We start from the raw sequence: 26,178 nt of genomic DNA, 5'->3' as shown, positions 1-26,178 counted from the left end.
AAGGCTGTCTCCATACCTTCTCGTGTTTTCCATGTGCCCTCTGACAGGTTGATACCATCACACACTTCACTTCTCTGGCTTCTTCTGCAGCACCTCTGTCGCACCGGCTGATGTGATTAGAGTGGACCCCCTGGGAAAAATCTAGAATAGCTTTATTGTAGGATCTATAACCATAATTGTATCTGCAGTGTCCATTTTGCCCTACACTGCTGCACATTCACCAATTCCAGAGATTCGACTATGGGCATCTTTGGAGGGCCATTCGTCTACTGCACTATGTTTTAAAATTGTGTTTTATCCTATCTTTGTGGTAGGACGTTTTTCCATACGTAAAGGTAAACTTAACATTTTAAGGAGAAAATTGAGTCTTTATAAATACATTTCATTTTAAAATTTAAATGCATCTTTTGAATTTGAATTTTAATTAGAAATTGATTAAGATCAAAAGCCTAAAGCCTAATGACTACCTAAAGGTCAAAATCTGTAAAATGCTGATTGGTTCAGGCCTTAACATAAACCCACCATTCTTAGTGATTATTTTTGGGGTAGCTCTTTTTATTGTTATTTTAACAACTTAAAGAAGTACAATGTACATATCATAAGTGTACACATTATAACTGTACAAGGCAATGCATTTTCTGTACATTTATTATATTGTGCTACCATCACCAATCTAAAATGCCGTTTTAGAACATTTCGGTCATTACAAAGTTCTCTTGCACCTGCTAGCAACATCAAATTCCATTACTCCTCTCCCAGCCACAACTGACGTTTCCTTTCTGTCTTTTCCAGGCAGTTCACATACATTAAATGATGCAGTGTGCAGTTTCACTGTCTAGCTCCTTCCACTTATGGACACTTCTGAGGTTTATCTATTTTGTAGCATGCACCAGTAGTCTGCTCTTTTTATTGCTGAGTAGCAGTCCATTGTTGGCTATTCTACATTTGTTTACCCATTGGGTTTTCTGTCTTTAAATATTTACATACATGTTTATTTTGTAATTCAAAGGCTCACACTAACAAACCTAGCCCACAAATTTACCTTCCCCTTGTTATTAGATTTCTGCTTTCCTGTCCCATCAAGGTTATCAACTTTGTTCTTATACAGTTGAAATTTACCCTTTTGAGCCACAGAAACCATTTTCTGAATTTCCTGAGGTCATCATTTACTGTCATTTGTACAGACTCTAGATATGTCCCTAAAAAAGTAATTAAGATTTTGATGGGGAAAAACTTCCATTTGTTCATTCAGTTGAAATTAATTTTTGTATCTGAATATTTCTAGAAACTTAGGTGAGAAATGAATCTGTTAATCATTTGTTGGAAACCCTAACAAAAATTCATATTTAAAGCCTCTCTGCATGAAGTACTGGTTTTCCTAGTTTTTCAAATTAGGGAATTTATTATTGTTGGTAACCACTTACTAGCTTCACATCAAGTCAAGTTATAATATATTTTATTTCACTTTGATAATTGTAGAAATTACAATTTAAATGTCATAACACCTAATTGGTTGTTAACTATGTATATAATTTAATTGTATACATATTCTTTTCAAAATGAACTTCAGATACAGTAAATTGAATATTTTGGTCTAAGCATGAGTATATTCTTAGTGAAACTGTAACAATGTAATTAATTCAGTAGATCATCTATATTAACCATAGAAATCATTGAGTTTTAAGATTATTTTATGCAACTTCAGTTTTACTTGTACATATAATTTTATCTGCAAATAAAATTAGAATCTGACTAGCTGATACATCTTTTGAGTTGTATATCCTTTATGTCTGAGATATTAAAACTCAAAGGAAAATATTATCAGTTTTCCTGTACTAAAATATTGTATTTGAAGGTCATAAGACAGGGAAAGATTTTTCCTATCATACAGTTTATCTATTCTCAGGGGCCATGTGCTAGTACTTCTGTCTCTGAACCTCTTAAATGTGTGACTTGCTTCAGTATCATCAAGGGATAAATTTTAAAAACAGGAAATATACAGAAAAACAGAAGTATAGTCACTTATAGACAGGGCTCCTCGTGCAAAAGAGGGATAAAAAACAGCACACTGCACTGTTAGTGATGAGATGTGAATTTTAAAATACTAGCTATTTGAAAAATACTTTAGGTATCTTTTCTCCAACCCCCAATTACTCTGATTTTATTGGTTAAAGTTTTTCTTTCAGGATAAACAATGAATATAATTTTAGTGTGTAAGTGCAGAAATCAAGTCCCATCTATACTTAGATCTTGCGGTAACATATCAGAAAGTAAATGAGATAGATTTATACACCAAGTCTCTTCCACACCTTGGAGAATTAAGTTCTCCTGCCTCCTTCACCTTAATATTTAAGGACAGAAACTAATCAAAATGTCTTACAGTTTGACTTAACTGAAAATCACATTAAGCTGTGTGTGTTATTTGAAGGAGACCTAGAGATTGGTACCTATGAGCTCTCTAATCTACTTTCAGCTAACCTATTTCCAAACAGTGTATGCCACGTTGTTAACCCTCCTCTTTACTGGATAATCACGTGTTTCAACTATTACTGTAATCTTACCTGTGCTGTATTCTCTTTTTTACTAACAAAAGTGAAAATACAGATTTTTCTGAATGATTTTAAGTAAATTAGGCTATTACAGATTATTTTCTAAGTGGAATCTCACCTCGTGATTTTTGGGGTTTTTTTGCCAAGGGTATGGCTTGAGGAAGCAGCCTCATGAAGGTCTCACAGTGGGCTGAGACCTGCTAAGCATGTCCTGGGCGGAGAGGCACATCACTTTAAAAACAAGTTCTTCTTCACTGCATATATTCCGGTTTTTAAATTGTGGCAAAAATAATACTTCTTATGAGAACTTGCCACACTGGAAACCTATCAGAAACACATTTACTCTGTAAACACAGTGTGTTGAGTACTTCAGCTGCATCCCCCAAAAGCAAAAGTTGTTCCACTTAATCTTCCCTAGTTACACTTTTGTTAGTAATCTGAGAGGAAATGGAGGTCATGCATCTTCCATGTCCTTCTTTTACAACCACCAAGCTGGAAAGTGAAAAATGTTTTCTTTTCTAGACAGTGATACAAGAAAATATTAAAAAGCAGAAGCAACAAAATAAAGCCAAAGGGATAAACATCAGAATCTTGCTTAAACAGCTTTGGCCCCATATAATTGCTTTTCTGTCAGCAGGATTATTAACAAATTTGGACATCTGAAAATTAAATTAACAGCCTGAAAATATTTTGCAAAATGAGATAGAGCATGATACATGGAACATAATGACCCCACTGAAATTCAGCCAAGCCAGTGCAGCTACTCATTTAGACAGAGAAGACAACTAGTTAATCATCACTGAGCAAATTAGACAGAGCAAATTAGTTTGCTGCATTCCACAGCCTTAACTACCAAAAAGAGTATATGCCACTAATTAGAATGAAAGAATGCTAAGCATATTATTATCTATATAGAAAGAGGAAGCAAAAGTATAGTTTGAGCTGCTTCTCTCAAAGCTTGAAGCCTTGGTTACATAAGTATAAATTACTTACGCAGGGGTATGTATGTGTTTTTTTTTTTACATACATATTTAAATAGCAGCAGCTTTAGCATGCTCTCGCCCTTGACATAATGGAGAATAAAATTTTTTTCCAAGGTTAACTGGAATTCTTGGGAATACACACATGTGAAACATGAAAACATTTTTGAAAAGTGTGATTTAATTGAATATTAAAGTAGCCATTTCATATACTTTTTCTTGCACAAAATTAAATTATTTTTAAAGTGTATTGCTGTTGTATGTGAAATAAATATTTGGACTTAGTTTATCAATGGAGATTAATCTGAAATCATATTTTGTAGCCTTAATTAGCATTCATTTGCTTAATTGTCATTCTCAGCCCCATCATTTCCATTTTTCACTAACTTGAACAATGCTATCTTCTGCTGTTTGCACTTTAATTTAAATTCCTATTAAGGTTTATGAACAGTAATAAGGTCCTGTTTGAATATTCATTAGCTTCTGAATTGTGAGCTATGAAAAGGTGCTTTCTTTTACCTTAATGAAACTGGCACAGCATGGGACTGATCGGTTGTGACATTTGATTTGAGGCATCCAGTGAATTTTCTCATTGTTTATTGACACATCTTGTCCAAACAGCTCCCTCACAAGTGAGCGGAGTAATGAAGGAGAGAGTGCTACAGCGGAGTGTCGAGCTTTCCTGGCAGGAACCGGAGCATCCCAATGGAGTCATCACCGAATATGAAATCAAGTATTACGAGAAAGTAAGTGCTAAAAACAGGAAATGCACAGGATGTGCAGTATGTCTCATGTCATCCTACCGCTCAGTAGACTAACGTTGGTCATTATGCCAACTATCTAGTGGTACTTCAAAATTCAGTTAATTTTATCCAATTTTGATAACTATCTCCCTGAACCTCTGGTTCATTATTATAATTATAATTTCTGTATATTAAATTACACAAATGAAAATATTCCACTAGTATTGATTTATTCAGTTTTTGAAATCTTCATAATTTGTTGGAGGATGTTTTAGTAGCTCAGAAGCCTCACAACCCAATGCGTTTGTGGAACATGTTTCTTTTAGGATGCCTGGGCTTTTAATGGTTTATTTTATTTATGTGGTTTTAGTGATAGGGATGCTGGCCTCAAATTATTTTGTAATTTGAAAATATAATTGTATTTTCTGCAGTAACTTTACAGTAGTCTCTAAACTTTAGATTTGGATGATGCTCTTCCACTCCTTTAAATTCCTCCTGAAAGAGAGTTCATGTATGTGATGTTAGTCATGCACAATACCACCTCTTTCCACTCCTCTCCATGAAAAATGGCACTGCTAAATCCCATGTGCTGCCCCTTTAATCTCCATGTTGGCTAAACTTTAATGATTAGTGATGTATCTGAGCATATGAATGCTTTTTTTTTCTAATCCATCTGGAAAGAGTGGGAGACTGGTGCATCCTGGTCACAAATTATTATGTAAGCTCTACCTCACAGAAGGACCTGGTTCAAGCGTGGAAACTATTGTGATTACTAGTGGTAATAGTAATAATAAGTGTTACTGTTATGGACTTAAATGAGTTAGCTGAAGTGCTGTAATATACATATAACTGTTTTAACCATTTAAACAGCATTTCAAAATAGGACTGTCAGGCTTTTGGAAATCTTGGGACTGATCAACTTGATTGAGTAAACATGCACATAGTGCAGTGACAATAGATACTTTTTTCCCTTTGAGGAAAAAACAGAGTTTAAGATTAGTTTCAATGTTCAGATTAAGTTTACAATATTTTGGCTAATTTTTCCATTATAAATTTGTGACTTCCATTGCCAAAGTCACATTTAAAATGCCTCATTTTGTACCAGGGAACATATTTTTTTATCCCATCAAATGCATTTCTGAGGGAATGCTTGTTTTTAATGTTGGTCTTATGTCTGTTTTCCAATGAGCTCTAACAGTTCTAGTCCCTTCTGAAATTTCATCAGATTTCAAAAGCAATAAAATACGTTTCTAAAAGGTAAGTTACATGGTAAATAAGAGTGAAGTCTCACAATGGAACAAAATATTTTGCAGTTCCTTAGTCTAGAATAAGTTCATTCAAATACTTTTCTATTTTGCATGATAGAAGTAATATGTATTTACATTTCCTGAACTTACAAATTAGGCAGTCATTAAAAGAAAGTAACTGTGTTACACTGTAATGTATGTAAGCATATGATCTATGTACATATCATTGTCATCTAATATCAGCTATACCTAGTTTTTCTTAGATAAACATATACTATAATACAATCATCTTATGCATGATTATAATGAACACAATCACAAATCAGTTTCACTAAATCCAGTTTAAATATAAATTTATTTACACTTCCATGAATGCCAAACTAAAGACAGATCGAACTAGACTGGTATTTTCAGATTTCAGTGAGCAGTTTTATTGACAGTCACAGTTGAGCACAGGAATTTATTACAGAAGAAATTAAAAACTGTCTAAAATTATATACTTGGATCAGTAGTTTTTATTACTTTTTCATAATAGAATATTAGAGGCATATCAATTAAGCTTTAAATTTTTATTTATTTGACTATTATTTTGATGGTGTTTTATATTCTTGAATTTTTAAATGCTTTTTATTCTAAGTCATATAATATGATAAACACTTTTAAACTCTGTGAGTCTCAGTTTACATATCTGAAAAATAAGGAAATTGAACTAAGCAATATTGTTTAAAATATTGTCATACCATAAATCATATAGTACTTTGATATTATATTGATACTCTTGACATAAAATATTTATTTAAAAAAGTATTGATTGATGGATTTCAGAGAAAGAGAAAGAGGAAGGTCAGTTTGTTGTCTGATTCATTTATGCCATCATTGGTCGATTCTTGTATGTGGCCTGACCAACTTTTGAACCCTCAACCTTGTCATATTGGGACAATGCTCTAAGCAACTGAGCTGCCCAGCCATGGCTAAAATATTTTTTTTTAATTTGTATAGTAAGAATGGTTTTATTCTGTTAGAAATGCAGTTTATAATGAAAATAATTGATAATGTCACTGGCAGTGATTTGCAGTATTTTTCCTCTCACATATAAGCTAATTATTAAAATTCTGCAGCACACAAAAAGTATGTTTTTTGCTGATCTGACAAAAATAGGTGTAATTTTGATTGCCAACTTACAAAAAATAAATAATATTATTAATTATCTACCCTTTTTCTGTTCCAGTGTGATTTTTTTTAAATCAGATGCTTTTACTTGTATATAAGGATTTCTGTTACCGAGAATTGACCAATAGACACAACCATATCATGCTACATGACCAATAAGATGCAACTCTATTAGATGACTATATATTTATGGTTCAAGACAGAGCATTCACAATCAATGGCTATTGTGTTGGCTCTTGTCATTTCTTATTTGACAGTCTAAGGGAAAATAGATCAATGCCCCTGACTGAATAGTCAGGTATTGTATGTTCTTAAAAATTCTTGCAGCACACTGGTGGAAAATCACTGTACTATAGTAGTGGTGTTAGCTAAAAATCTTTATTTAGTAAGTTTCCTCATTTTAGCATGTTTTTTTTTACTTGCTGAATAACACTCATTAAAAATATTAAGAGAATTATATTATGAAGTGAAGACCTTTACTAACCCATAGATTTTACAGGTGTAACTAGGTCTTGGTCATTAGGACATCAGATTTTCTTTATGCAATTGTTCTTACCACTATGCCCTCCACCAACAAAGGAAAAGCTCAAAACATCATAAATGCATTAACAAACTTATATCTTTTTGAAATTTATAGAAGAAAAGCATGTGTTCACATTTACATTTTATATTTTCCAAGAAACAACTCAATGCTACAATATTCTACAGAGTATACAATGTAGCCTTTCTAGTAACAATGCAGAAAACTGAAATAAATTGAAAAAATTGGCTGTCAAACTGCCTGGTTGCAATCACAATTAAATATACTCTATTTATTGTTTGTAGGATCAAAGGGAACGTACCTACTCGACAGTAAAAACGAAGTCCACTTCAGCCTCCATTAATAACCTGAAGCCAGGGACAGTGTATGTTTTCCAGATTCGGGCTTTTACTGCTGCTGGCTATGGAAATTACAGTCCCAGGCTTGATGTTGCTACACTGGAGGAAGCTACAGGTAAAATGTTTGAAGGTAATTACCACCTATAATTACTCTCTATAACTGGCATTTTTTTTTAAATATCAGGGATGAAGATTTTGTTCAAGATAAGTTTTACCTTTAAAGGTGAATGTATATGCCTGTATATGTACTTTGTGGAGGTTATTTAGAACAATAATATAAAATGTGCTGTTTTATTTTGCAATATTAGAAGCACGTGATTTACATTGGTCTCTTTAATACATACTGGGTTTATTTGGAAAAGACAAAGTTAGGAACAGAAGTGGGACTTGTTCAATTGTGTGTTGGCACAGGCTGATTTCGTAGACCCCCAAATGAATGAGTTTTGCTTCTGTCAGTCAAAACTGCTTCTTTATAGAAACCAGGTAAATCCAGGATGTACACCTGGGCAGGCCAGAGGAAGATAAAATGGAAGAATTTGTGTTAACTTAAGTGACTTGCCTTTTAGCAGTAAGTTCAAAAAATTGAGTTCAAGAAGATCTTAGAACTTGCATTTATCTTTATTTTAATCATTTCTTTTTCACTTTTTGTGAACAATTTCAAGCATACTAAAGAATATATGGAAAGTACATATGAAATTTATGCATATCTAAATGAATATCTCTGTAACTACCACTCAGCTTAAAAATAAATGGCACAAATATATTGAATTTCCTTTACATTTGCCTATGCTTTATAGTGCTACCTAGGAACACAACAGCACATTTATCTACAGAAACTAAACAGAGCTATCTTGGGTTCACATCCTAGTTTATCATCAGAGTGCAACTTTCGAACAGCTTGGGCACCAATGCTGGTTGTTCTTCAGCTAGCTGAGGTTAGAATTGTAGGCACAAAAGCATTAATTTTAAAAAGTCACCTGGCTGGCATAGCTCAGTGGATTGAGCGCAGGCTGAGAACCAAAGTGTCACAGGTTCGAGTCCCAGTCAGGATACATGCCTGGGTTGCAGGCCATGACCCCCAGCAACCACACATTGATGTTTCTCTCTCTCTCTCTCCCCCTCCCTTCCCTCTCTAAAAATAAATAAATAAAAATCTAAAAATATATATATATATTTTCATTATATGTTTAAATATAGTTTCAAAATAGGTTTCAAAATTGGTCTCAAAATATTTTCCAAATAGGTTTGAAAACTTTCTAAACTATTGTTTATTGTGTGCTGAGATTCATTCATATTATGTTCATTATTTAAAATGAGGTAAATAAGACTCAAAGAGATTAAAATGAAGCAGTGAAATCCTGAATGAATACATGAAATAAATGTTAAAAATAGATTTGTGCATTAGAAAAAATGTGGGGATTTTTAGTGTAAGAATATTCTCTTCCCCTGGAATGTAAACTGATAAAAGAATGATAATATCTCCTTTTCTTACTGTTGGCTTGCCAGTACCTGCTACAGTGCTTGACACATAGAAGGCATTCAGTAAATGAGCAAAGAATAAGAATGAGTGCCCCACAGTCATTGATTTAGAACAGATAATCAGTATCAATCAGTGAGAGTAGACATATTCCTGGTTTCACATCTCAGCTTTGCCATGTCCATTTGTGGGACTTTGGATGAACTATTCTCTGTACCTAACTCACAGGGCAGTCTGAAGACTCAGTTAATCTGTGAATGCTTCAGTCCCTAACAGGCCACATACCAGTACCATCCAATGCCCAGGGGCTGTGGTCCCCTGAATCAATGTACACAAAGTGCCAATACAGTGCCCAACACACAGTCTCAACTGTCAGCTTTTATTATTTATCACAATCATTCAAATATTTTGTTTTCAGAAACCCTTATAGGCCATTAAAAATATTGAGAATCCCCAAAGAGTCTTTTGTTGCGCGTGGGTCACTGGCCAGCAGTGACCACAGAACACTGTGGATGGCTCGACAATAAACACGCGAGAAATAACAACACACATGCACAGAGACAGACTAGTTTCTGTGGGGAAGTAGGGACAGAATGGCCACCCCCCCTAGTGGGGAGCGCGCTGATTTACCGTCCATACCTGCTTTTATTAGGCTCATTTTGCATAATAATTCAGGTAAAGTACAGTACTCATTAGGGGGGAAGTAAGGAACCACAGAAAACAAAGAACTCTGCCGGTCTATTGAGTTGGGGGTCAAAGAGCTGTAAGACTGAGGAACAAAATAACTTCCTCCTAAGACCCTTCTCATTCAACTGAGAGCATTCTAAACAAAGAAGGTTTCACAGTAATTTACATATTCTTTCTTAGGCCTGATCACCCAGGGAATCCGCACTTCTCAGTACAGAGCTGCACTACCCTGTCATTGTTTCAGGCTTAGGTGGAGCAAGGGAACTAAGGCAACCAAGAGATAAGGAGATTTTCTCCCAGACGCTGAGAACTCAGGCTACGTCAGAGCCGAGGAGCGAGGGTTCATCACCCCCCTTTTGCTGCAGCCCCCCAAGTCCTTCTTTTGGGGGGCCTCCCAAAGTGATCGTGCCTGGCTTAGGTCGTTCCCCCGTGGGGAATCTTACCCATCTTTGGCTAACCGACCAAGCTTTTGGGGGTTCAGTTATGAATAAAGCAGCAGAAGCAGCATTCCTGCCAGGAAGACAAGCTTTTGTCTCCTTGCTGGCTTACAGTTCCAAGGGCGTTCCCTTAGCCTTAGCTTAGGCGGGGGTTTCAGCCTCTGATACCAGTCAGGGCGGTTCCCAACATATCCCCCTTTTTTAGTTTTTAAAATCAATTGTGGTTGTTAAGCCTGTGAAACCTACTTCTGCTGTTTTCGAATGCAAATCAGAAGAAAAGCAACATCTACATACATCATAAGGCAATAATAGAAATATAAAGCAGAAACTAAATTCTATGGGTTGTGCATACCTAAATTTCTAAATTCAGTGCAAGAAAACATATTAAGGGAAAAAACAAAAGTAATAGGTCTGATTACATTTCAATCTTTGAGAGAAATTACATAGATATCAGGAAAGGCAAATCACATGGCAGTTTGAGCATAATGCAAGCCTGACTTCTTACGAGAGGATTTCTTAACAGGTGCAGTTCTGCGCACCGACTCATCACCTACTTTCTTACGTGGGTGTTGAGTTTTAATTTTACGCCTGCCAGAGTGGTTTCTCATACCTTCTCCCTTGTTTTCAGTTAGGACTGCTAAGGGTTCCATAAAGGTGGCTACTTGCTGGTCTCTGATACGACCCTGGGAAAACAATTTGCAAATACACCGAAGTCCACAAATCAATATCACAATCAGTAAACAACCAGCAGCTCCAAAAACCCAAATTCTTAAATTAATTCCATCAAACCATGTTTTAGGATTTAGCCAATTAATATTTTCATTAAGGGCTCGAAAAATGTCCTGTTTGGTTAAACGTTGAATGTCCTGCAGCTGATGATGTAACTCCAACTGCAATTTATCAATTTGTCCTTTTAAGTTAGTGGAGAAAGCTTCCCTCAAGCGATGTTGTATATCAGTCCAAGTATGTTGGCTGGAATTCCATTGCAGCGGTGTGACGCACAGTCTGGAGAAACTAGGGTCACAGGTTAGGTGTTGACGAGTCACGAGAGCGTCCTGGCGTTCGCCAATCCAGTCCAGTGCTGATTCAACTGCAGAAAGGCGGGTCAGGATCTCCTGATCTATTTGGGCCTGTTGGACTAATTCTAAAGTAGCATTGATTAAACAATAAGTGCAACCAGGTGTTAACAAACTGTCGGACTCATAAGGAGGGCAGTGCATTGTTAAATGCTATAATGCCATTTGGATTCATTCATTTTCTGGTCATATTCTGGAGATGGCAGATTTGGAAAGACTTGGAAGGCACAATTAAATTATAACCACTATTAACGACTGGTCTTGTTAGATTTATGCAAAGAAACCTTATGTCATTACTCACTCTTTTAGAATGCCAAATTCTGGAGGGATCAGGTAGGGAGAAAAATATAAAGTGTGAAGGAAAATCCTTTTCCTTCTGATATCTACCAGGCTTCTGAAAACTTTCACTTCCACAGACCTTCTGCAATCATTCACAAACTCTCTATTCTTTTTCATACACTTTCTGATATCCACCAAGATTGCATCTTCATGCCTTATACCTTCCATTACTAACACACACCACATAATTCTTTCTTAAAACATTTACTTCCAAAGACTTTCTGCAACATTCACAAACCTTCTAATCTTTCTTTCATACCCCTTCTGATATTCACCAAGATTGCATTTCCATGCCTTATACCTTCAATTATTAACTAACATCACATAACTTCTTTCCTAAAACTTTTACTTTTCCATTTATCTTTACAGTTTCCCATTTACATTCCTAGAGTGTGAAGTTTCAACCTTCCCTGGAATCCTCAATTTCCTTTTCAGAGCAGATACAGAGCAAAATCCATCCTTCTCTGTGGGGGTGAGGGTGGGGCCTCCGTGATCTGCTCACTCAATTTGCACACCGTTTCACTGTCAGAATCAGATTCCTCATCAACAGTCTAGCTCTGTTTTCTTTGCCCAAATGAACTCGAGAGAATCCCTGACAAGCCTCCAGGTTACAAAGGTGTGTACACCAATAGATATACCACTGTTTTGCAAAGATTTCAACCTTTCACCCACCTTTTCCTAAACATCAATGTCTAACGTCCCTCTATCAGGAAATGAAGGACAATATTTTCTTAGAGATTGCAAAAGCTGAACCAGATGCTTTTCTTTCTTATACTTTGTTATACTTTCTTATACTTTGTTATACTTTCTTATACTTTCTTATATACTTCCTTATACTTTGCTTCTTTAAGAACTTGTTGTAATATACACAGAAAAGCTTTCTGCCCTTTTTATAAGTTACAACCCATGTTTACCTTCCTTCCTTTTTTTTTAAAGAAAAAGCTTACTTTTATTTACTTTTAATTGGCCAAAATAAATCACCTGATTACTTTTTTTCAAGGCAAATCTTTTTTTCCCCAAACTTGAGAATTAAATTACCATTTACCCAATTATAGGCGGTCGCGAAGAGAGAAACGACCTAGAAAAGAAAGACCTACTTCCCTGAAAATTCAACGCATCCTACGACATGCCCGAGAAAGAGTACGGGGTCGTTGGCCCTTACCTGGGCTGTTAGCGCGCAAATCCACCCGAAGTTGATGCGTTGTCCACAGCGACGGCTCGTAGCCGCTGGTTCCAAGTGGTCTCGAACGGGGTCCCACCTCTGTGGTCCCGAATCGCTGCCCCACATTGGGCGCCAGCTGTTGCGCGTGGGTCACCGGCCAGCAATGACCATGGAACGCTGTGGATGGCTCGACAATAAACACGCGAGAAAAAACACCACATGCACAGAGACAGACTAGTTTCTGTGGGGAAGTAGGGACAGAATGGCCACCCCCCCTAGTGGGGAGCGCGCTGATTTACCGTCCATACCTGCTTTTATTAGGCTCATTTTGCATAATAATTCAGGTAAAGTACAGTACTCATTAGGAGGAAGTAAGGAACCACAGAAAACAAAGAACTCTGCCGGTCTATTGAGTTGGGGTCAAAGAGCTGTAAGACTGAGGAACAAACTAACTTCCTCCTAAGACCCTTCTCATTCAACTGAGAGCATTCTAAACAAAGAAGGTTTCACAGTAATTTACATATTCTTTCTTAGGCCTGATCACCCAGGGAATCCGCACTTCTCAGTACAGAGCTGCACTACCCTGTCATTGTTTCAGGCTTAGGTGGAGCAAGGGAACTAAGGCAACCAAGAGATAAGGAGATTTTCTCCCAGACGCTGAGAACTCAGGCTACGTCAGAGCCGAGGAGCGAGGGTTCATCACCCCCTTTTGCTGCAGCCCCCCAAGTCCTTCTTTTGGGGGGCCTCCCAAAGTGATCGTGCCTGGCTTAGGTCGTTCCCCCCGTGGGGAATCTTACCCATCTTTGGCTAACCGACCAAGCTTTTGGGGGTTCAGTTATGAATAAAGCAGCAGAAGCAGCATTCCTGCCAGGAAGATAAGCTTTTGTCTCCTTGCTGGCTTACAGTTCCAAGGGCGTTCCCTTAGCCTTAGCTTAGGCGGGGGTTTCAGCCTCTGATACCAGTCAGGGCGGTTCCCAACAGTCTTTTATTTCTTGGAATATATCGATCAATATTCACCTTATTAGAACACATTTCATTGGCTATCAAAGTGATGACATCATCCCATGTCATATAACTTCCGGACTACTCTGTGCACTTCTGAGCAGATGTAAATGAAAACCTCAAATAACAGCATGTCATATGAAAATAGTTTTGACCTTGCAGATCCCCTGGAGAGCTCTTGAGGGATCCTTAGGGGTTCCCAGACCCCCCTTTGAGAAACACTGATTTAGCACAAGGAACTGTACTAAGAACTGGAGATGCACAGACACATGACACAGTTGATACTTTCCATTTAAAATTTGGTGAAAGACAGGCTTGTACACAAATGCTGGCCATGCAGTTAAGTGCTGACGTAGTGCATGGCCCAGTGCTCCCAGAGTGTCAGGAACAGCCACGCACTGTGCTGGGAGAAGGGCAAAAGGGAAGAAGCCACCAAAGAGATGCCTGTCCAGCACTGTTGGACAAGAGAACGTAAACAGATTGGTCATTGCACATCATCCTAAAAGCCCCCTCTATCCAAGTCAACTACTGTTTTTACAATTTTTAAACCATGGGGTGTTTGTTAATACCCCATGACACTTATAAGTTAGTTTTAAATTCTATTACCCATGAAATAGATGAAAATATTAACCATAAATGTTGACTATGGAAAAATTAAAGTGTGACTATATATGTATATATAATACATATATATTTATATATATATATAAAGGTAGAAATAAATATTAACAAATTCTATTTCATAACTTACCTGAGTTAGTTTTCTGATTGGAGCTCTGTTTCTGAAGCTAAGAGAAAATTGAACCTAAGACACGCAAGGGATTAGACCCATGAGAAATATCCATTGAATGGAATTAAGTTCGATACATATGTGTATAATTTTTCCTTGCTCATGAACAAAATACTCCATTCTTTTTCTTTTCTTAATATACATAAAAACACAGATGAAAACAATAAACAACCAAACAAAAGTAGTTGAAGTTATCTTTTCTTGTTGAATGATAATAAGCTGTAAATCAGAAATAAAGGTTAAAAGTTTTCTCTCCCTCTCTTCATTTAGTTCCCTTGGGGAGTAATCAGCAGGTGATGAATTGGGTACCTTTGTTCAGAAACTATTATAACAGATTTATTTATACTGTTTTTCAGTGTAAAAGCTATCCAGGGTTAGCATAGGTATACAAAGTTAAGAGATGAGTTATCAAATAGAGGGAGACATAGATAAACTAAAGGAAAAAAGCTTTATGCTGCCTATGGCGGTGACACATAACTCTGCCCACCTGTGATGTACCTCTCTGGAGACCCAGTCCCTTGTCACCGTAAAGAAAGACTAGTATTTTCCATCTTGCCATAAATTCAAGATTATAGCCATTGATTGTTTCAGAAATAAGCGAACTATTAGTTTGACATTATATGTGGTATTTGCAACTGATTCATTTACTGCACTATACATTTTTGGTGCTTTATATTGTTTTGATTATTTTATGAAGTCCATACTGGCATTGAGAATATAGTCAGAAAAATATGACAATTGCAAATTACATTATAAGTAAAACTTCACTAATTTGGGAAAACGGAAGTGGGAAGGAAGGCCATGTGATGTGATGAAGAATTAGAAACAGAGGCTGCTGTAAAGGACATGGAAACATATACTCTTCCCAGAGAGACTCTCAGAAAGGCCGGCTAGGCTTGCCTTCATAAATGAGCATAAAAGATGGGAAGAATCTGCAATTAGATCATGCTGAAATGTTTTTAAAGAACTTGAAGAAAGTTTCCTCTTGTATAAATCTCCTCTATAAACTCTTATGTGTATATTGCATACTTTGTCAAATTAGTAAAAGTAATTCTTCTCTCATTCCATAATTATGGTACATTGTAAATTCATGATGATTTAATATGATCACATGATGATTCTTATTTTACATTGATAATATGAAATATAAAGTTCTTAAAGTGCTTTGAAAAAAGGAGAGCATGTATTTTGTTTGTTTTATTATACAACAACAACAAAAGAAAACAGCCATAGAGGGATCACATATCTTGCTCAGAAAGATTTAATAGCAATTGTAGATCAAAGATCTCTATTTGTGATTCATAAGTATGTTTCCAGTAAATAAGCAGGAGATAGGCATTCAATAAGTCATTGTATAGGCTCACTTTTCTTACAGCTGAGGGATCTAAATAGATGAAAACATTGTTCTTACCACTTCTTTAACACAAAAAAATAAATATTTAAATTTGCAGTTACAATATAATGCATATGTTTAAAATTAGATCTGAATTCAATAGCAGAGATGGCTCTTGTTGATAAGACTTTGTGCAGCCTCTCAAGTTCTGCATAGCCCGGAGTGTTTCTAAGCCCCTGCCCTCTTTGCAGCCACAGCCGTCTCCAGCGAGCAGAACCCCGTCATCATCATCGCAGTGGTGGCAGTGGCAGGGACCATCATTCTGGTGTTCATGGTCTTTGGCTTCATCATTGGAAGAAGGTAGAATGCAAACTTCTTCTAATCTTTGAGATAACTTTTCAGAATTATGTTACCCATTATTAATTATTTAGTGCAGTAGAATAGTATATGCAATATTCCTTGTCTGATAAGAAATGTTAAAAGTCAGTAAGTTTTTATTCTCCCAAGGTCAAAATACACTTTGAGCTTAATCATTGCCTTTAGTTTAAGAGGATGAGTATTGCAATTTTGATTGGGTAAATTACTTCTTTTAGTTAATGTTTGTGGAAACCATTTAAAATCTGTTGTTTTCCAGAAAAAAGGTATAAGCTAATATTTACTCACTGGTAAATCTAAAGCTACAAAATATGTTCCTTCTACATTGTCTTACAGGAATATTTTATATTCTATGCCCATTTAAATCATATGAATTGATGTATTATTATTACATTTATGCCATTTATTAAGTTTATTAGATCTAACTAGCATGTTGTAAAATAGTTAAGGTGTATTTCATATGATTTTAAATATATAAAGTGAGATTATTGATTGTGCTTGTCACAAATTTGATGATTATTTTTCAGGCACTGTGGTTATAGCAAAGCTGACCAAGAAGGAGATGAAGAGCTTTACTTTCATTGTAAGTGTTTGGTTTTTCTTTACTTTTATATATCCCAGTTAATACAGAAACGTAGTTGTTAATATTGGCATGACAAAAATTCCTAATGCATCATGCTTGAAATTATGTAATGAACTCAGAGTATTGCTTTAAACCATTTCACAAGAATAAAAGTCATAGAATGTGAATTTTTAAAAAATAAAATATATTCTGAAATGTAACCTCACAAGAAATTTTAATATAACTGCAGGATATTAAGCTGCTTTAATGTCACAATTTTTCCTTTTGCAAACTTTGACCAACGGTTTCCTACTCTTCTAGTAATGACCCATTAAATTTTGCATGGCCCACGTTTAACTAAGGAATTCGTATCAGATTAGAAGGATTTCCCACCCAATGAGTGTTGCTACTTTGCAGGGCTAAGAAGGAACCTGTTTCTCTTCAGCTGCTAAAATTGTCTAGCCCCGATAGATGCTTTTACCAGACATCAAAGGTATAAAAGTAAGATGTAATCCTCCAATGTTCTCCCTTGGATTTGGGTTACCTGATTATTAAACATTCATTTTAGAAATCATATTTGGAAGAAAGCTGAGAGAACAAAAGAAAATAAATGTCCATCTGTATTACTCTTATTCTTGTTCAACGTGGATGGAAAGCAGAAAAAAAAAAGACAGCCAAAGTAAAAAACTAAAAATTAAATGATACTAGTTATTATAATCCTTGAAACTATTAGGAACAATTTTATTTATTATTTTTCATAGTAGCAATAATCTTTACTAGAACATTTCATAGATAAATTTCTCAAAGGGCATAAGAATTATATCTATTTTTGTGTTATTAATTAAATCATGATGTCAGTATCTAAGAAGATATTGTCATGTATCCAATTTTATATAAAATTAAAAGTTTATATAAGCATCAATCAAGAAAATGTGTTGTTCAAAAACAAAAATTATAAATGTTATTATTACTATTCCTGGGTTTCTTTAATGTGTTTTTATTTGTTGAACTAGCAGTTACTATGACTTCAGTTTTCAAAATAAAAGTGGCTCTAGATAATCATATCTAAATTGATTATAAAACTCTTTAGAATTCCAGCCACTGAAGGCAGGAAGGTTATTGGGGATACTGCAAGACAAAGTTAACAGTTTGACCAGAGGTGACTTTATTGCAAAGTCTGTGCTTCAGGGCCTCTCACTTTCACAGACCCCCTGTTAAGGACCTGGTAAAGTGCTAGCAATTTTGTGGTGTGATCTCTCTTTACTTTAAGAGGGTATCCCAATTGTAGAAGGTCTAACCCTCATAAATCCGAAATCTCCCTGTGATTCTGACTGAGTAGATATGATCCCATCACTGCCCCCCTCTGGGAGTATTTGATACGCTCCCAAAGCTATGCCTCCCCTTGCCAACACTGCAGTGACTAGCATGTCTCAGTGATGAGAGTGTGCTATAGACAGGTTTTAGTTAGAGGACGTACAGAAAAAGATGCAAGTTACTTTTTTCTCGCCTCTGTCATGACAAGAGAGAATCATTTTTAACACTTCCACAGACGGGAAGAAGGGAATCCAAACTCGAATGCCTACAATTTTATCTCTACTTTAATATGTATATAGAAGAGTAACTAGAGTATGTTTCCTGGAATCCCTGATTCTGCCCACATGTGAATAATTTGATGGCAGAATCATTTAATATTGCCTTAATCACTATGTCACTTTGGTTTCTTTTACTGAGTATATCTGAAACATTTCTGAATTATCAAACACATTTTAATTTATTTGGTTTTAGCTTGCAGTTTATTGCAGAAGTTAAATTGAAATATGGCTTCCATAAAACTTGTATAGCCTTATGCTTGTCATCACTCCGTTTTAATATTTTAATGCCATTTGCTTTTTTTACATTTGACATTCAGTTTGTAATTAGAAAAAATAGAGCTGTGTGTTTTACTTGCTAACATAGACAAGATGAGCTTGATAAATACACAGTTTTCATCTATAGAGCAGAAGTTTCAATGGTGGTTTTAAGATATTTAGCATTCATGAGACATGTAAATGAGCTACTAAAACACCAAAAAGCTCACAGTCTTAAATTGAGATAAGCAACAGACTAGAATATTCAGAAATTATGTCAATATTTTTTTATTTTAAAAATCCATTTTAAATGAATAATGAAACAAAGTGCACTTCACATGTCCTATTCTGGTAAATAAATCCGTGGTTCAGGGTGATAGTTCTGAATCGCCCTTTTTACAGGATATCTTTTCTTATCATATGATGAGGCCAGGTGTTTTATTTGATTTTATGACTGTATCTAAAATAACGTAAACTGAAACACCATGGTCACTGGCTATTTACAAGTTGGTGTCCTTTTATTCCTTTAGTATACAAACAATTTTCTTAGGTGCTAAGATGCCAGATTGGATTTTTATGGAAACATGAAAGCAACCATTTTGCTACCTTTTTAGAGCACTGAATTTAATAGAATGTCCAGTCATTTGTATCAGGCACCCTCAACTCTCTATGGCCCAAGTGCTACATTTAAAGATATAAACAGTGGAGGAGTTTAGTGAAGCAATTCCAATTTACATTTTGTTTCCTCCTACCATTTCTTCTAACAATGTCTTTGAATCCAAGCTGGGCAGTATTTCATGTTTTTATGCCAAAATTGCTCTGGCCTGTCAAAATGTTTTATGACAGCTTGAATAAAGAACCATCAGAGACCCCGTTTGAGATGCAGAAGGTTACCTCCACTCTAGTTCCCTTACCACAAAACAAAACAAAACAAACAAACAGAAAAAAAAACTATGAAAGAAAGAGAATAAAAAGAGAGAAGATGGCTCATTCTCCATCTGCCTGCCAATCTAGGAGGTTAACCTATTGTTTTCTTCCCTTCTCTCTTTTTCTCTTTCCCCCTCTTCCCTGCACTCCTTCTTCTCTCTTTTCTCTTCCTATCCCCTCTCTCTTTTCTTCTTGTGTTTTTTTTTCATGTTCAGCTTTAGTAACAAATGAGCATCTGTCAGTTTTATAAACTGCAACAATAATTGTTTAAGACAATCAATTTTGGATAAACAACCAACTACAGCAGAATAAATCAAGATTTTTAAATCCCATTTTCCTTTATACATTCTGCTTCTTTTTGTTTGTTATGTGTTTATTTCTAAAATATAATTTTAAGTTAATGTGATGACATAAGCACAAGTAGGCTGCAGTGTAATACATAAAGAAATATATTGTTCTCCAAATAGTAAGATTTAATGAAAAGATTGTTCAGTGGCTTTGTTAAAAAACAATAAAGTGTTTTTGAGGATATAGTGTAATTCTTTTCATTGCATTAATATAACCAAATATATGCTTATTTATCTTATCTTTGCCTTTTAATCAAATGATTGATTGGAATACATTATTGTAATTGAATTTGATTTAAAGTTAACATAGTTTTTTCTGTTACCTGCATGCTTCTGGGTGCATTTTTAAGAAGGTTTTTAACTCTTGCAACTTTTATGATTCTATGTTGTTTGAATCTTGACTACCTTTTCTGAGGCATATTTGCTGCCTCCCTCCAGAGCCTTATAATTGAAAGTTTATATAAACCACTCCTCTTTCAAATTGTGTCATACATGGTTAGCAGATCCCAGGAATATTGTAAATTTTCTAACTTTATTCTGGACTTTGTACATCTGGCTTCTATTGCCTTGTAAGGTAAAGATGAAACTGTGTTTTTAGTAGATTTCTCTCTGAGTCTGTGATAGCAACCCTCATATCTTGTATTAATTTTATGTATATGTCAACGGTGGTTGGTCTTTAACAAATAAATCAAAAGAATAAGTAAGATGTCTAAATGTTTTAATATTGCTATCAGTGTAGTAGGCTACCTGTATATGAAATGTCATCTTTTCTCAGTGTATGTATTTGATTGATTGACTGACTTACAGATTTACAAATGTGTTTCCAAGTCCATTACAAACTTCAATATGGCCTGAACGGTGCTGTGATAGCAGTGAATTTAATTAAACCTCCAGTATGATAAGTCATGTCAGAGAATTTTCATGATGTCTTTTGTTGATTTACTGGAGAAGCAATTCAGTTAGTAACCTATGAGCTGGATCCCATGTTACCTATAGAAGCTTGCAGATAATACCTATACACCAACAGACTGAAGTAGTCTGTTAAAAGTGCTGTGAATCAGGTGATGTGGAAGCAAGTTCACTGTTCCAAGGAGCACTCTGCATAATGAAATTCCTGGGCTGACTGCACAATAAGTGCTTTGCTTCATCACAGTCATGCTTTCTTACATCATTACAGTTAAATTTCCAGGCACCAAAACCTACATTGACCCTGAAACCTATGAAGATCCAAATAGAGCTGTCCATCAATTCGCCAAGGAGCTAGATGCCTCCTGTATTAAAATTGAGCGTGTGATTGGTGCAGGTAAGGCTGTTGTAGCTTCCTTATTCAGCTCTTCCATTTAGCCAAGATCGAAAGTCATATATCATAATGACAGGCAAATAATTATACCTCAAGTATAGAACTTTTGCATTTACCTGAACTGTTGGAAGCAAGAGGCTGTACTTGTTTATGAAATCTTAAAGGGAAAAAAAAAAACATGTGGCACAGATAATCTGGGTATCTTTTGTCTTCTGCTGTATTTTTAAAATACTGGAGTTTTTTTGTAAGTGGTTTTATTAAGTTTTGGCCTGTTGTTCAAGAAATGATGTAGCATTTTAAAAAATTAAAGTGTCATAATTATATTGGAATACATTTCATCTTTCTTGATTTACCATCTTCTTACTAAACTCTCATTTTTATACCTTTTTCTTAGGTAGCCCTTGTACTATTTAATTTCATGTAGAAAACTAATATGTATGACTTATTTTAAATGAGTATTAGTTTCTCTGTGTACAATGTACTTACATAATAATTTTACATTTTTTCATTCCAACTGCCTTCAATGTAGCATAGTGCACATGAATTCCAAACTCTTAAACCTTTAAAAACTATTTGCTCCTTAAACCATAAAAGCAGTAGCAATGTTTAGAATCTGATGATGCACTCTTACCTTTAGTAGGCAGTGTACGTATATTATACAGTGTATTTCAAAATCTAAATTTTTTTCTGAAAGAGTTTTTGTTAATTCAGTTAAAAATAGTAGCTAAGCCAGTCAGAGCAAGGCAAGTACCATATGATTTCACATATTTATGAAATCTAATGAAAAAACAGAACTATCAAGTGAAACAGAGACAGACTCACAGATAGATAGCAGGCTGACAGCTCTGGGGAGTGTGCTGGGGTGTGGGAGGATTGAGCAAGAAAGGAAAAAAGAGAGAAAGAAATCATGGACACAGACAACTGTATGGTGATTGCAGGGGAGAAGAGGGAGGGTGGATGTGGAGGAGAGTAAAGTGCAGATAAATGGTGATGTAAAAAATAAAATAAAATGGTAGCTTATGTAACAAATAGTTTAGAAAAGCTTAAAAGTGCTTTTAAAGACTTGTTTACATTTACTCTGAGAGATGAAATATTTCTGACATTAAAATACATCTGCCTGTTCTGTTACTTCAGGAGAATTTGGAGAAGTCTGTAGTGGTCGTTTGAAACTTCCAGGGAAAAGAGATGTTGCGGTAGCCATAAAAACCCTGAAAGTTGGTTACACTGAAAAACAACGGAGAGACTTTCTATGTGAAGCAAGCATCATGGGGCAGTTTGACCACCCCAATGTTGTGCATTTGGAGGGGGTTGTTACAAGAGGTAGATATTGATTGTACTTTTCATTTGTCAAGTGGACTGTCAGAAATTAGTGTCATTTCATACATAATAAAAAAATCAAATTATAAACATGTTGCATATTCTAAATGAATGTTGTTCGTGGTATGAACCGGCTAGACAATTATTTTGTGTTACCACCTCAGGAAAAAAAAAATCAAATGAGTGCAGGATTAAAATTAAAAAAATAAATCCAATAGAGCAACTGATAAATATTCTCATTTAGCTCAAAAAGCCGTAAAAATTATGCCATTTAGTCTTCACATTTTATGTGTAAAGTGTCATTTTCTCTGAGTTCTGTGCACAAAGCAGGAGTCAGGAGAACACACTGATTTTTATTGTTAAATTTTATGAATCATGACCATGCTCCAGACATTTAATGACCCTTTGACCTCAGCAGCAGCACTAGAAATATTTGAAACACTCACGGCTCACACATTGAGTCTTTCGAAATGGCACCATGTGTTTTATCTGGGATAAAAGAAGGATAACCCTGAAGTTGAGGCTGTGGTTTCTGAAGCAACACTTTTATTTTCTTACATATGTGCATTTTTACTTTTAGGGAAACCAGTCATGATTGTAATAGAATTCATGGAAAACGGAGCCCTAGATGCATTTCTCAGGGTGAGTAGCAAATTCTTCCATTCTAAATATATTATATGCCTGCTACCAAAATAATTTCCTCAACTTTTCTTTTTGTGGTGCAAATGTGGACATTAGAAACTTTAACAAGTTAGAAAGCTGTCTTTGAAACGCAGATTAAAATGAGAGTTTTAGACTGGATTGAACTACAATCTTTTTGATCTTTTAAGTGATACAATGTACTTAACAAAAACAGTTTCTATTCTTATGTTCTCTCAAGTAACAGAGGCTATTTGAAGCCCTGTAATTTGAATGCAGGTCGTAAAGTAGCATTTTACTTTTGTAGCACAGCTATACCTTCAGGAAAGATGATCTGAGTTCTGCTCTTTGAAACTGTTTAGATTGTTGGGTAAATATTGAGCAGAGTTGTTAACATTTTTTTAAATTAATAGTATGTGGTTATTTTTGCAAATGATGTAATCTAAATGTATAAACGTGTATTTTAATTCTCAGAGACTTTACCCATGAACACGAACACGTTGACATTTTTAACGGCAAAGATAAAATAATCTAAGCAATAAGAGCACATGCAGAGTTTTCATGCATTATCTAGAATGATACATTGAACCCAGATGTATACGTATTCAGAAGATCTAGAGAAATGTGCACTGCTGCATCTTTATGGCCTGCTTAACTAGCAGCTCTCTGGAGGAAAGTGTCACCTAGCAGGTTTATCAATCAGCTCAAAGCAGTGGCCTCACGCGCCCTATTTGTAATTCAGTTGGAGAAACCTATGGGTTAAAAACAGGTTAAAAATATATAATAGCCAGTCAAGTTGCAAATAGTCTTCAATCCCGTGTGCTAGTACATCTATTTTGGAGACTCTTTGTTGCAAGTAATGTTTCTACTAATAACAAAACAAGGAAAAGTGTAAAATGAGAACAAAGTCAGACAATATAATCATTTTTTTTACTTTCCCTTTTTTTATTAAAAAATCCACCACCCCTTCTTACCACTGGGAGAAAATATTTTAATATATGTGTCTTCATACCTTTGTAATTTTAGAGTATTTATATAATTTTATAGCTAGTGAGGAAAACACTTAGCAATCAGGGATATGCTTGGAATTCCATTTCCTAACTTTCACCTAAAAATTAGCACATACTTTTGAATTTGTGTAATCTGAACTAATTATTAATTAATATAGATAATATATCTATATAAATGATTACCAAAACTCTATTCATATTTGACTCTCAGTTAAATCAGCATTTGTTATGTTTTTCACAAATGCCTGCATTGTATAGAAAATTAATTAGTAGTTCTTATTATACAACAGTAAATGAATAGTGTGCAGATGGTTTTCAAGGGGATTTTTTCTCTTTCAGGGTATAGTTAACTGGACTTCTGTTTTTGTCTCCCGGTAGAAACACGATGGGCAATTCACAGTCATTCAGTTAGTAGGAATGCTGAGAGGAATTGCTGCTGGAATGAGATATCTGGCTGATATGGGATATGTTCACCGGGACCTTGCAGCGCGCAATATCCTCGTCAACAGCAATCTTGTCTGTAAAGTGTCAGATTTCGGCCTTTCCCGGGTCATAGAGGATGATCCAGAAGCCGTCTACACAACGACTGTAAGAAAAAGCCTAGCCCTGCCTCTCTTTGCAGTGCCTGAGACTTTCCTACCAACAGAGCAAAGCTTTAGTAATACAAAACTAACAGGGAGAAAAGAGGAAAATTGAGCTCAGCTTTTGTGTGTTACTGTTTTCTTTTGGAAGAATCATTGTTGCTTTTACAACCTACATATAGAATAAGAGAAGAAATAATCGTAAGAATGGCAACATGCCTATCTTATACCAGAATGTTCATAAAAATAACATGTGATCATATATGTACCAGTCCTCATACTTGTAGCAGAAAAATATAATTCAATTTTAAATAATGATTTAAAAAGTATTAACTACAGTAATTCTTATAACTCTTGTGAGACTTGATAAAAAGGAAATATGTGTTTATTTAAGTACCCCATATTTCATTCCATTTTAGTAATAATTTTACCTAATTTGTTATCATCTTTTGCCTAGACTCTTACCCTGAGACCACATAAGACCCATTAAATTGAGTTGCCTTAAAAAATGAAGTCTTGTAATGATTTTAAAAAACAGATTAGTAACTTTAAATACACTTAAGGGAGATTCAAGACAGATATGGGTGGTACTGCTGAATCGCCAAACAATATATAGATGTTTAATGACAGTTTGATTGTTCAGCTACAAATGATGTATTTAAATAAGTTATTGTATATATTTCAAATGTTGCTTTCTTCATATAACAGGGGGGGAAAATTCCAGTGAGGTGGACAGCACCTGAAGCCATCCAGTACCGGAAATTCACATCAGCCAGCGATGTATGGAGCTACGGAATAGTCATGTGGGAAGTTATGTCTTACGGAGAAAGACCTTATTGGGACATGTCAAATCAAGATGTAGGTGTTACACTATTTAAACAAAAAGGATGTAATACCTTAATATTCATTATTATTGGAACATGTAGGTAATGGTTTATAAGAAGAAACTTCTATAGATTGTAAAAATACAATTGCTGGGAATACACAATAGCACAAATTACCACAATAATTAATCATAAATTAGTAGGTCAATTAATTTCATTTTCCTTTTCATTTTGAAGAATTGCTTTTTTTTTTCAATTTAAATTCTCTGGATATAATAGGCCTACACAGGATATTTCCTCCTTAATAAAGATAATGATGCTTTGCTTTCACAGCTGTAGTGGGAGAGTCACAGGAGTAATCATTTCCTGAGAGGACGGGAAAGAAGGCTGTGGTTGTGGGTTGGTTTCGTTTGTTTGTTTTTTTGTCTTTGAATGTTATTTTTCTTTTTCTTTAATGTTCTGAGAAAATGCTTAAATATTATTGATTGATTTAATTAAATTTTAATTTCATGAGACAGACCTATTTATGACCAAGACTGGTAAGTGTTTCATAGTGATATTTAGAACATAATCACAAT

The 26,178-nt window shown here is 35.1% G+C and overlaps 1 protein-coding gene across 5 annotated transcripts in view; it reads left to right on the top strand.

The window, feature by feature from the left end:
• The window catches only part of EPHA7 (EPH receptor A7), a 175,502-nt gene that overhangs the window by 136,381 nt on the left and 12,943 nt on the right, over nt 1-26,178 (top strand). The window contains exons 6-14 of one of the 5 annotated variants that reach the window (XM_045843267.1): nt 4,151-4,275; nt 7,515-7,683; nt 16,123-16,231; nt 16,774-16,829; nt 21,119-21,232; nt 22,364-22,549; nt 23,127-23,188; nt 24,574-24,783; nt 25,485-25,634. In XM_045843267.1, the coding sequence (XP_045699223.1) occupies nt 4,151-4,275; nt 7,515-7,683; nt 16,123-16,231; nt 16,774-16,829; nt 21,119-21,232; nt 22,364-22,549; nt 23,127-23,188; nt 24,574-24,783; nt 25,485-25,634 (1,181 nt within the window). Of the gene's footprint in view, nt 1-4,150; nt 4,276-7,514; nt 7,699-16,122; nt 16,232-16,773; nt 16,830-19,797; nt 20,588-21,106; nt 21,233-22,363; nt 22,550-23,126; nt 23,189-24,573; nt 24,784-25,484; nt 25,635-26,178 lie in introns of those variants that run through there. The other 4 variants (XM_045843265.1, XM_045843264.1, XM_045843263.1 and 1 more) reach the window with 4 other exon arrangements.

This window comes from Phyllostomus hastatus, unplaced genomic scaffold, assembly GCF_019186645.2.
Source record: "Phyllostomus hastatus isolate PE091 unplaced genomic scaffold, TTU_PhHast_1.1 phas_contig_40, whole genome shotgun sequence".
Lineage (NCBI taxonomy): Eukaryota > Metazoa > Chordata > Mammalia > Chiroptera > Phyllostomidae > Phyllostomus > Phyllostomus hastatus.
Note: the sequence above shows the minus strand (reverse complement) of the source record. Positions and strands in the feature narration are given on the sequence as shown.